Source organism: Pinus tabuliformis, chromosome X (assembly GCF_031772625.1).
Source record: "Pinus tabuliformis cultivar Carrire ecotype Pingquan chromosome X, CPIR1, whole genome shotgun sequence".
NCBI classification, from domain to species: Eukaryota; Viridiplantae; Streptophyta; class Pinopsida; order Pinales; family Pinaceae; genus Pinus; species Pinus tabuliformis.
Window position 1 is genome coordinate 1,705,196,634 of NC_142308.1, and position 12,727 is coordinate 1,705,209,360.

General features: G+C 34.6%; 1 protein-coding gene across 5 annotated transcripts in view; it reads right to left on the reverse strand.

Moving 5' to 3' along the window:
• Window positions 1-1,453: 1,453 nt before the first annotated feature.
• LOC149146556 (magnesium transporter MRS2-3-like) overlaps window positions 1,454-12,727 on the reverse strand; it is a 283,631-nt gene continuing 272,357 nt past the window's right edge. For 3 of the 5 annotated variants that reach the window (XR_016265195.1, XR_016265196.1, XM_089452974.1), the window contains one exon: window positions 1,696-1,883. Coding sequence is in view for 2 of the 5 variants with exons in the window: in XM_089452972.1 (XP_089309098.1) it covers window positions 1,602-1,883 (282 nt within the window). In the remaining 3 variants the exon portion in view is untranslated. Of the gene's footprint in view, window positions 1,884-7,629; window positions 7,896-12,727 lie in introns of those variants that run through there. The other 2 variants (XM_089452972.1, XM_089452977.1) reach the window with 2 other exon arrangements.

Sequence of the window (12,727 nt, forward strand, 5' to 3'; positions counted from 1 at the left end):
CAGTTTGAATGGTAGTAGTAGTTACATCACTTGTTTATTAGAGCTAAAACTTGCAACATGAGTTGTAATTGTAATAGCAGTTACATTATTCATTCTATACTTAGAAATGAAACTTGCAAATTAAAAACAAGATAGCTATTGTATCGCAATAAATTTGAAAATGTTAAAATAAAGTTATTTATAAATAATAATAAAAACAAAAACAAAAATGTATAAAAAATGAAAAGAATGCAAGATTATTTAATTTATTACATTAAGTTATTTTACATTATATAATTAAGGTTATGAATGTTTATCTCAAATTATGTTAATATTATCCATCTATGATGAATATATTGAGTTTGGATATCAAATAATGCGAAATCTAAACTATTATAGTCAAATTGATGATTAATATTTATTTTATTTTTTTTCCAAAGAAAAAAGCGAACTTTTTTATAAGAAGTAAAAAAGTTACAAGCAGATGAGTTAACATTCTGAAGTGTTCTGCCTAATAAAAGGCCAGCCTCCTCTAGAGAGGATCATCAGCACCCCTACACCGTGCTGCTCAAAAAAGTGCACAAGCAAGATTAATATTTATTTTACATAAACTACATTATCTATGTTTTAATATTTTTCATTAATTAAGTCTAAATATAATATGTATAAATGACACATACAAGAGTGTAATGCTAAAATTTGTTTTATTAGTTTACTTGTTAAACTACTTTATTAATTACATTAGCCTTTTATCTACTTCAAATGCAGAAAGTTACTTGAGATACAAATGAAGACTCATTGAAATAATTTAAAGATTTCATGAAAGATTATCCATATAATTTAACATATTTTGGAAATATTATCAATATTTTTTCATTTAATGGAATTCAAATATTATGTGTACATGTAATATATTAAAATTGTATAATCTAACATATTTTCGAAATATTATCAATATTTTTTCATTTAATAAAATCCAAATATTATGTGTACATGTAATATAATAAAATTGTTTAGTCACAATTTGTTACTTAACTTTATTACTTAAATTAATTTTTAGATGAAATCCAACAATTGTGTACCCATTGAAAAAAGCAAAAAATTAAAATTAAATAATTAAATAATTAATTAAAAAATCCTAAAAATAATTTAACAATAACTAAACAAACTATTTGATAAAATATGGAAAAAAACTAAAATTTTATAAAAAATTATTTGTAAATAAACGCTAATTTAATAATTAAGTGTTTTGTGAAAAAAATATAATAACACAAAATATTAATCAAATCAACCTACGTCTTTAAAAGTTTTCATACCAACTTTTCATATAAATTCTTTTAATAATATAGTAAAATAATATACCAACTTTTGATATAAATTCATTTAATAATATAATAAAATAACGTAGTGCAGAATATCTGTTATTCAATGTAAATGATATAAATTTTGTTAACGTCTATATGGATAAAACACATCACCATAAAATATAAGCATTTTAGGCATTGCTTATTAAAAGGAACTCATGCTTACACCAAGGTATGACAAATATATAAGTTAAAATAATACATGAGTAGGTTCCACCAAAAACCTCACTGAAAAATGATGAGCATTTAAGGCATGGCTCATTCAAGAAGGCGCTTATGCTTACACCACGCTATGACTAACATATAAGCTAAAATAGCACACGAGCCGGTTCCACAAACAACCAATAAAAACTGAGGAAGTCCACCATCATTAAAGAGTGAAATCCTAATGTTCGAGCCAAAAACTCCTGTAACAACGAGAAATGCACTCATAACAAGCGTCCCAGTGGTCATCATCACACCCATTTGTAGAAGCTGGTTTTGTTTGTCATCTAACATAATGTTGATATAGTCCTCTGTGTCATCTACATATTCCCGCAACTATGATGAACCACATAGATGAAGATTAATGTGGATGAGAGAAAATACGAAATGAGAATTTAAAAGGTTAACATTGATATGATAATAAGGGATGAATAAAAGATAAAAAGAAAAAAGAATCTATTCAAAGTTTTAGAACAAATATACTCAATGCATGAACAAAGAATGACCATACAAAGTACAACAAGGATACAACATCACAGGTTTTTAATGTATGACACTAATCCCCAAGCTGACAACTCTAATTCAAAGGGGAGTTCCCTTACAAAATTATCAACCACAACACATATTACAAAATGTCTATTTCATCATAGAAGGTCTTTCTATCATTGCATAATTCTAAATTACAAATCAAAAAAATCTGTATACATATACCAATAGTAGCACAATTTAGGCAACCAATCAATTGTAAATTTATATAAACAAATCAATTTTACAAACATATAAAGATAAAGAATCCAAGTATCAGAGAACCCTTTACAATGAAAACACTAGCAAAAAGGATACAAATTGTGTTATCTCTCCATTCTTTACAATCCATATCGTTCTATAATAAACCATTTATAATGAAAACACTAGCGAAAAGAACACAAATTGTTTTATCTCTCCATTGTTTACAATCCATATCATTCTTTAACATATAAAAATGTGGAAGGGGAAGAGATAAATGTAAGCATGGGTTGTTGAGGCAATTGAAATCTGTGTGGAATTTTGCTAAGTTGTCGAGCTATGTCAACTTACTTTACATTGTGTCAATGGCGATGGGGAAGGTTCCATGAAAAGTACTAGCTTGACTAAACTATGTCTACTACAACCAAAAATAAATGCAAATCATGGACCTCGCTTTGGTACATCTTGTGACATAGTGTCATATTCACTTTAAAACTATGCAAGAGATTATTCACTACAATGTGCACCCCTAGTTGTTTACTTCTACACAACTCATTCTTAAGTGCATCCCTTCTTAGATGGAGTAAGGTTATGGGGTTATGGAGTTGCATGATTCCCTATTTGGTTCCTCATTATTTGTGTTTTAGAATCATGTCTTCTTCCATCATTGTGCTAATGTTAGTGACAATTTCTTCAAGAAGTAGCAAGATGGATCCTCTACATCTCTACTTAGTATTAATTACTTTTAGAGCTTCAAGAATTATATATTGAACACTAGATGGATCACCTTAAATAAATTGTGTATGGTCCACATGTGATGGATTTGATCTTTATGTCTTTTTCCTTGAAGTGCTCTTTCTAAAGGTACCCCTAGACTTTGTGCAAAATCGATGCTCTACACAATATTGATCATACCCCCTCCCCTGTGTCTTGCGGTAATAATTCCTCTTCCATTACGACCTTTCCCACAATGATGTTGTCCAGAGGTCAATTTCTTCTGCGGGTCCAACTGCACTCTTCCATCGAAACCTGATACAGATCTATTGCGTGTATCCGGAGTTAAAATTCTATATGAACGGATCGTTATTATGCTTATATCAACATTTCTAGAAATATTCATGAACTTGATCGTGCATTTTATGGGTGTGATCAACAAATATTATTGCTTACCCATGTGCAGCAACCCTCTTCATCTTCATTAGCTCAAAATTTTGCCCAAAATTGCTAGTGGGTTAGTGAACAAGGATCAAAATCACATCTCAAAAGATGAAGTTCTTGTCACATTCTACACTATGTGATTATAACCATGTTACACATACAAGATATAGGTATCTATATTTTGATATTTATAGTTAACATTCCACAAGAATCAAATAATGGTGTGATTTACTACCTTCCTATGTGTGGATGGAATGCATTAATACCCTATAATTTGTTGTTATTCAATCCTTGCAACACTAGACAAAATAACTTAAGAATTTGTTATTGTGTTCAAACAAGATTAGCGATGATAAAAAAGAAATCCACCCAAAGTTCTTCAATTAATAGCAAAGCAACTTGTTGTTTTGTAGTGGTATTTTTAGATGGTACTGTAAAGACCATTGTATTGAAATGGTCCACGAGTACCATGGGATATCCATTGACCCAATCTATTAATGAGACTTTAAGGAAGTCCATTAACATTGATTCTCGTGATCTAGTTCACACTATCAATGGTATGTACTTGCCCAAATTCTAGTTCATTGCCTTTCATTTACTACAATTGCACACAAATATTGCCACATATCATAATAAGGGCCTAAAATGAAAATTCAACCTAAAATTGTCATAAATTTTGATTGATATACCTAGATCAAGGGATTTAAAAGAAATTTGTAAGAAGAAATAGAGGACACATGTGTGAAAGATTTGTGATAAAATTGGTTATACTTGATCGAGATATTCAGTTTAAAAGTTAGGCATTATGAAGAGACCCAAATTCTTGTTTTAAAGTTAGGCTTTATGAAGAGACCCAAATTCTTTGAGGTAAGCATTGATGGAACTTTGATTGAGATAAAAGATGGGATTAATCTTAGAGAATGTTGAATACACCACAAGTTGGGTGATTTACCACACTATCCAAGACATATATCTACCTCAACAATATAACAATATGATCATTTTTTAGCTTTGTATATAACAAGGATCATAATAAACATCTTTCTAAATGAGTATATAAATTTATATTATTACATCCAAAGGGAAAGTTAGGGAAATGTCTAACAATATGTATTTATAGAAGAAAAGAAAAATTTCCCCTATGTTGAAGATATTATTGAATCATATGTTCATACCAAATAAACATGCAAAATGGAAACATTAACAATAATAACTAAAAGAATAAACAGTCAATTGGGGTTATCTTGAGTGGTTGGGAGGACGAAATGGAATTGTCCCTACATAAGTTCAATTCCCACAAGAGGCATGATGGATGTTGATATTATACTGACATTATACATATATTCCTCATAAGGAATATACGATGTTTTACCTGTGAATAAAGAAAGGAAAAAGAGTAAAATAATAAATAATAAGTAGCCATAATAAAAAATAATACTTAATAAACATTAATGATAATAAGTAAAAGAATAAATAATAAATAACTATAATAAAAAGTAATACTTAATAAATAATAATGATAATAAGTAAAGGAAAAATTGATAAATAATTAGTAGTAATTATAATAATAAAGATAATAAAGTCAATTGGGTTCATCATGGGTGGTTTGAAGGAATGATTGGTATCCTCTCCACCTAGATCCAATTCTCACAACTGACATGCTAATCTCATACCCAATATATTATTGTGACAGTTTTGAGCCTTTATTGTTGAGTAGCCTTGAGCCCTAAAAAATATCTTACCTTTGTCTATGGGTTAGATAATGGGGGGCTTGGTTACATGGAAAATAATAATAATAATAATAATAACAAATAATAATTAAATAGTCCTGTAACCTATGTACACATTAAATGGATCAAATCCCACCCCACATATCCTCCTTTCAAAATCCCTGGAAGGGTGACGAGGGAAGGGATAAGTGGGGGGTTGGCGAGGTTGCCACCACTCCACACAATGAATGAGGGAAACATGTCATGTTCTCCCCTATCCACTTGACAGTACACTCCCAACCTTAACATCTCTAGTTTAATGAAAACCATTATTCCCATTGCTTTCTCACTTATGTGAGCCTAACATCATGTCCTTACCTCGGTTCGCTTCTTGATGAGACTCTATTAATTCATGTTTCTTGTTATCATGGACATCTCCTCCTTGTACTTTCCATTGCCTTGATGTACGTGTTGGTTCTCAAATTGTTCAGGTAACTAAGGACAACTTGAGACCACATCACTGAGGGTTAGAAACTATTCCGCTCTAGGTGACAAGGGCTTGCATCCCTTTCACGAAAGGGAGTATTCCCTGGTGATAATCAAAATTGAATAGTCATTGTAAAATAGTGTGAATTAAATAGATTTTCTAATTAAAAAAATAAATAGGCCAGATTATTATATAAAAACGTTTTAAATAAAATGATGTTTTTTGGGAAAAGAGATGGTAGGTACAAAACTCATGAAAACTTATTAAATAAAAACTTCATTAATGACAAATGAAGTAAATTAATATATATCATAGTTGGTTAGCAAGAAATAAAAATAAAAATTAAAGAAAACAGAGAAATTAAGATCCACAATGGTGTTAAATATATCTAATTGAACTGTCTATTTTAAATAACATAACATCAAGTATTATTATTATTATTTAACCTGCATAACAATTAGAATAATTTAATTTAATAATTTCAAATAATAAATATTGGAGAAATATTAAATTAAATGTAATGTGTGAAACATTAGACAATCTAAACAAGTCAAATAATGAATTCTAATTTAATTTAAATAATTTCAAATAATAAATATTGGAGAAATATTAAACTAAATGTGATGTGTGAAACATTAGACAATCTAAACAAGTCAAATAATGACTAATAATTTCACGTTTTCAGTGAGGGAAAATAGTGAAAACAATAATAAAATAAAATAAAAAGGAAATAAAATTTAAAGAACTAGTTTTTATGGCTTTTGAATTCATGTTTTCCAGTGAGGGAAAATAGTGAAAACAATAATAAAATAAAATAAAAAGGAAATAAAATTTAAAGAACTAGTTTTTATGGCTTTTGAATTTACAGTGCACATAACCCTAAATATCATGTATTCATGGAATTAAACCTGCAACAAATAAACTCAAAATATGATTTTAAAACCCTAAATATCAAGTATTCCAAAATATTTAAAATCATTTAATGTGTTCGAGAATAATTCATAATAAAGTTAAGCCATTGATTGAAATTAAAATAGAACAAAATGGAAGAAAATGAATGAAAAGAATTATAATATCATTAATAAAAACTCAATGCCCCCATGGAAGAAACTATTTGCAGCATGGTTGTAATAGTTAGTAAGTCTTCTTCCTAAGAGCTACCATCCTCCAACCTGCCAAAAAGTTGTCACGAAAATCTTCTACATATTCTTTTGGATGTCTGGAAGTTTGTTTAATTTTTAGTTCTCGTAATTTACATAATGAAATTATATTAATGATAATTATTTTGACTAAATGTAATACATATTCCATTATTTAAATGAATTCTTGCTCAAATAAATTATTAATGAAATTTATTTTTTACTTTAGGTGAGACCTAGTAAAATTTTCCCCACTATATAAAACATTATGTCACAAATTATGTATTTAACATGAACACATATTCAAGAAATGCCAGATAGAATCTAAAATATTAAATTTAATATGGTTTTCCATTTTAAATGTTGAATGCATGCATTTCTAAAAAACCTGCCATGGAATAGCAATGCTTCTCCCATGCTAAATTGATGTGTGCACAATTTCTTCACCCAACCATTAGAAATAAAATTTTTGAATGTAAATAAATAAAATCTGAAATTTATATATATATATCATAAATTCTAATTATAAATTCTAAATTTTTTTTTTTTTTCCGGGGAAAAAATCACAACTTTTTATTAAGAGCGATAAAAAGTTTTACAAGCTATTGAAACATATGCCACCACATCTGGCTCATAAGTCTGCTGTTCTGCTCAACAATTAAGGAGCTGTTCTTCTGTTCTGTAGGACCCAAAACCTTTACAGTCAACCTCCCAACGGAGGTGCAATAACAACCATGTATCAAAAATGTGAAACAAAAACTGGGATCTCCTTCAACAGAAGGAAAACAACCCCAATAAACAAAAATATAGATGTCTCAAGGCCCGTGAGCAGTTTCAAAACGGAGAGCAAGTATAAAAGTCTGTTTGCTGTGAATTTTAAGAGCTGCTACTGAACTCAAGATCTAAAGAAAAATAGAGCTGGAAAATACAAGAATATACATATAATATATAATGCCGCTGCAAAACTGCTGTCAAAAAGAATCTGGGCGACAAAATTCAAAGAGACTGTGCATAAGGAGGCATATTTGATCTGACTGAATGCCCCTGTCTAATCTCTTCTATGACCCAGTTGCCCAAATCCTGTTGTACACCAGCTTTAGATAGCTGGTCTGCTTCTTCATTCTTGTCCCTGTAAATGTGGCAGATAGAAAAAATATTAAAAGATGCCTTTAATAATAAAATTTCTTCCACAAGAGTTCTCAATATCTGATTATGACAAGATGCTTTTCCATTGACCCAATTAATGACATTAAGGGAGTCCCCAAAAATCTGTATCATGTTTATGTTTCTGTGAATAAGCCAGCATAAAAGGTAACGAAGAGCTGATAATTCCGCATAGTTATTAGTGCCATAACCCAGCCCAACAGAAGCTTTTAATGAATGATCAGGATCGATATGAATGCACAGGCCAGCTCCTGCCCTGTTATTTTGAGAAGCCCCATCAAAAAAACCCCAAGGAATGCCTACTTGTATGTTGATTTGTTTTTGCTTTTGCTTAGGTTCTTTTTGCTCAGGAGGCGGTAATGCAGAGTAAATGGCCGCAATGTTAGTGGCAGTGACGAAGGAGGGAATGTCCTTGTCTTGAAAAGTGCTTTTATTCCTGGCAAGCCATATTCCCCAGCAGTATATGAGAGGCAGGTTTCTCAGGTTTCCATCAGGGAAGTCTTGCCACCATTTTCTCCAAGCTGACTCCAAAGAATCGAGGCCCCACCTAGCATTTATCTTGAGCAGCGCAGAAACCTCCTCCCAGATCTGTCTGGAGAAAGCACATGATATGAAAAGGTGGTTTATGGATTCATCATCCGACTTGCACAGCGGGCATCTTCCAGGCCCAACTAAGAATCTTGCCTGTAGAATTTCCCAAGTTGGGATCTTCCTTTTTAAGATACACCATAGAAACAGTCTGGCCTTTGCTGGGCTTTTGAGTTTCCACAATTTTTTGGCCCACCAATCCGGAATGCCCCAACCTTTCTTTCCCATCAAGAAAAGGTATCCATCTTTGGGTGAGTAATCCCCTGTTTTACTCTGGGCCCAAAGCAGGCAGTCAGGTTCATCTTTTATCCTGACATTTGAACGTTGAAGTTCTTTTATGAAGACCTCCCACTCAGCCTTCCACCTGACATTGATTCCCAACTCGACATCATCCTTCCAGGCCTGACCCCAGATAGTAGACTGTCCCACCTTCTCCACTTGATTTAGTGATGTAATACCTTTGCTGTCCAGATGTCTGAGAAGTCCAGGCGACAGAGCATAATCTTCATTGCATCCTACCCAAGGGTCTCTTCCAATCTTGATTAGACTACCATCACCAACTTTCCAAGCTAAGCCTTGTTCGATCACGGAGAAAGCTTCCACCGTGGCCTTCCATATGGCAGAAGTATTTTTTATCTTCTTGTTTTGACTCCGGATCCAGTCTTCCAGGGGGATGGGGTCAATGTATTTCCTTTTTACCACTCTTGTCCATAAGTTTTCCATAGTTATTAGCCTCCATCCGGATTTTGCAGCTAAAGAGAGACTGAATTCTGGGAGTCTTTTTATGCCCCATCCACCCCATTCTTTTGGTCTGGCCACTTTGTCCCAAGCCACCCAAGGCAGAACTGAGGATTCCTTAGTGCCGGCCCAAAGAAATCTACTACATATTTTCCTGATTTTCTCCATCACTCCTTTGGGGATCCAAGTCAGGGCAGCCCAGTATACCGGAATAGCTAGGAGAACAGATTTAATAAGAGTCAGCCTCCCAGCTCTGGAAAGCCACCTGAAGCTCCAGTGTGATATTCTAGCTTCAATTTTGGCTATGAGCCAGTTCCAATCCTCTTTTCTGTAGCCTACAGGCTTTAGCCAAAAACCCAAATATTTGAAAGGAGTATCCAGAGGCTGAATAGGGAAAGGAAATAAATTAGCCAGACTGTTCCTTTCCCTTCTTTCAAAATCTGCAACACAAGCTTGGGACTTTCCAGAATTAATCTGCATTCCAGTGGCTTTAAGGAAGAGATCAAAAATACATTTTAATTCCTTTAGTTCATCAGAGGAGCCATTAGTGAAAATCAAAATATCATCAACAAAAAGGAGGTGAGTGATGAAGAGATTGATTGCTACCTCTATACCCTTTACCTTTCCCGTCCTTCTGGCTTTATGGATTAGTCTACTTAGTCCTTCTGCCACAAGAAGGAACAGAAGGGGGGATAAAGGACACCCTTGCCTTAATCCCCTCTGACTGTTGAAAAATGAGGAGGCCGCACCGTTAACCAAAACTGCAAAGCTGACATTTGCGATGCACCCCATGACCCAGCTAACAAAAGAATAGTTGGAACCGAGATGTGTAAGCAACATTCGCAAATAGAGCCAACTGATCCGGTCATATGCTTTGGATAAATCAATTTTGAGCACAGCACCCTTCTTATTCTTCATCCGGATACTATGAATAACCTCCTGGGCGACCCCGATGGCTTCATGAATTTGTCTTCCATCCAGAAATCCAAATTGTTCCATCGATATGTTTTGAGATAGGATTGGTGCTAATCTGAGAGCAATAACCTTTGCAATAATCTTGTAGATGCAGTTACACAAGGATATTGGTCTGAAGTCTTCGAAACTATCCGGATCATCCTTCTTCGGAATAAGAGCTATGAAAGTTGAGTTGAAGGGTCTATAGATTTCTCCTTTCTGTCTTGACTCTTCAACTACTTCAGTTATTTCTGTTCCCAATTGATCAAAAAAATGGAGGAACAGCTCTATTGTCCAGCCATCAGGGCCTGGGCTCTTGTCTTTGCCCATGAGCTTCATAGCTGCTTCAACCTCCTCCTTTGAGACCGGGGAGGACAGATCTTCTGATTCATCTTCCTCAATGAACCTAGGAAAGCTTTGTGCCGTTTGGAGGACTTCTGCAATCGTAGCCTCCCCAGAATCTGAGAAAATGTTCTGAAAGTGTCTTTTCCCAAGCCCAGAGAGCTCAGAGAAAGAATTGACCATCCTCCCTTCTTCGTTTTTAAGGCGCCATATAGTATTTGCAGCTTTCCTACCTTTAGCAAAGTTATGAAAAAACTTAGTATTCTCATCCCCCGATTTTATCCAGACTGCCCTACTTTTTATCCTCCATTCTTCTTCCTTATCCAGTAGGATTTTATTTTGTTGTTTCTCCAAATGGAGGATTCTGTCTTTGGATGACTGAGATGAGTAACCATCAACCTCCATACTTTCCAGCTGCTTCAGTTCCTCCCTAATATTTCCCAGCTCCTCATTTTGCTTCAGCTTTCTTTCCTTTGCCCAGGAGATTGTGGCTTTCTTCAAATTTTTAAGGTTCTCCATGAACAAAAAACTCCTATCCTCATCAGAGTTTGGAACAGGGTGGCTCCATGTATTATTGAACAGATTGCAGAAAGAGGGATCTTGGAGCCAAGCAGGGTTGAACTTGAAAGGGGCTGGGGGCTTGGGGGGAGGGAGGAAAAGGTCAAGAAAAACAGGGAAGTGGTCCGAGTTTCCTCTTTCCTCAACCCACTGTTTGATCAAGGGAATTTTTGTTAACAGGGGCTCAGCTATCAGAAAACGGTCAAGTCTTTTGGCAATTCGATCCTCACCCATTCTTCGATTTCTCCAAGTAGGCTTTAATTTGATCGGAGAAGGATCAGTCAAATTGTTATCCGATATGAGGTTAAGGAAGAATTCAGAAAGAGGGTCTTCTCTGGCAGATGGCCCCCAAGCTTCAGCTCTGCCAATGGAGAAATTTAAATCACCACCCAGAAGCAAGTAAGGAGTCTTCATCACCGATTTCATCATCAGATTATCCCAAAAGGATTCCCTGCCCTGACAGGGCCCATACACATTTACCAAGGTAATAGGGAAAGAGAAATCTGGGGAGAGAACCTCCATTCCCAAAACGGAATTCATAGCCCATTGGTTTAAAATTTTAATCCGTCCTTCTTTAATTCCAATGGAAATGCCCCCCGAATGACCAGAAGAGTCAACAGCAGTAAAAAACCATCCTGGTAAAATATTTTTTAGCAAAGCCTCAACCTCTACGGCCTTACCCAAAGTTTCTTGCAGAAAGATTACATCCAGATTAGAATTGTTTATCCACTCTTTTAATGCCAGTTTTTTAGGTTTGCTGGCCAAACCTCTACAATTCCATGATGTCAAAATCATTTAATAACATTCTCAGGGGGATGGGCTGCTCTAAGAACCCCCGGTATAGAATATTGTTTGCCGTCTGCAACGTCAAGCTTAGCTTTAATCTTAGCTTTGGACATATCTGACTTCCTACCTCGCTTATTTTTGAGGTAGCTATGTTCAGAGGTTTGTCCCAATCCACCTACAGTCCCAGGATCACTAAGTTTCCCTCCCAAGGATCTCAGGTTATATGGACAGGGTGATCTGGCAGCCGAAAGAGAGAGGGGTGGCCATTGGTCTTCACGATTAATATCCAGAGCTGGTAAAGCATCAGCAATAAAGTCTATGGAAGGGGATATAGTATTATTTTCCACAGATTTATCAGCTTTATTTTCATGAACATTTCCGGATTGAAGCAAAACGGAGTTGTGTTCCATGGATTCATAAGTATTATATTCATGTTCATTACAGGATTGAGAAATAACATGCGGGGGAACAGGAACATGCTCAGACAAAAGTTGTGAAGAAGTAAAGGTTCTTGACATACCCTTTTCTTCGTCTTCGCAATGAGCTTGTATAGCCGGGACAGTCTTGACATGCTCCTCCGCGGTCACCGAATCTTTGACAGGTTCCACCTCATGCACTGTTGAAAAGTTTGCAGTTCCCTGATTTCCATCTTGGTGCGGGGCATTTTCATCCACTGGGATTTTATCAGTTTCCTCTGCCTCCATATCCTCTCCTCCGAGCGTCTCCGGGATTTCGTACTCCGTGGATAGCTGATCAGGGTCTTGGACATTTCCTCTATTCGCTGAAGCCCGCCTAAAGTGTCGCCTCCTTCGCATCAATGGGCATTCTTTA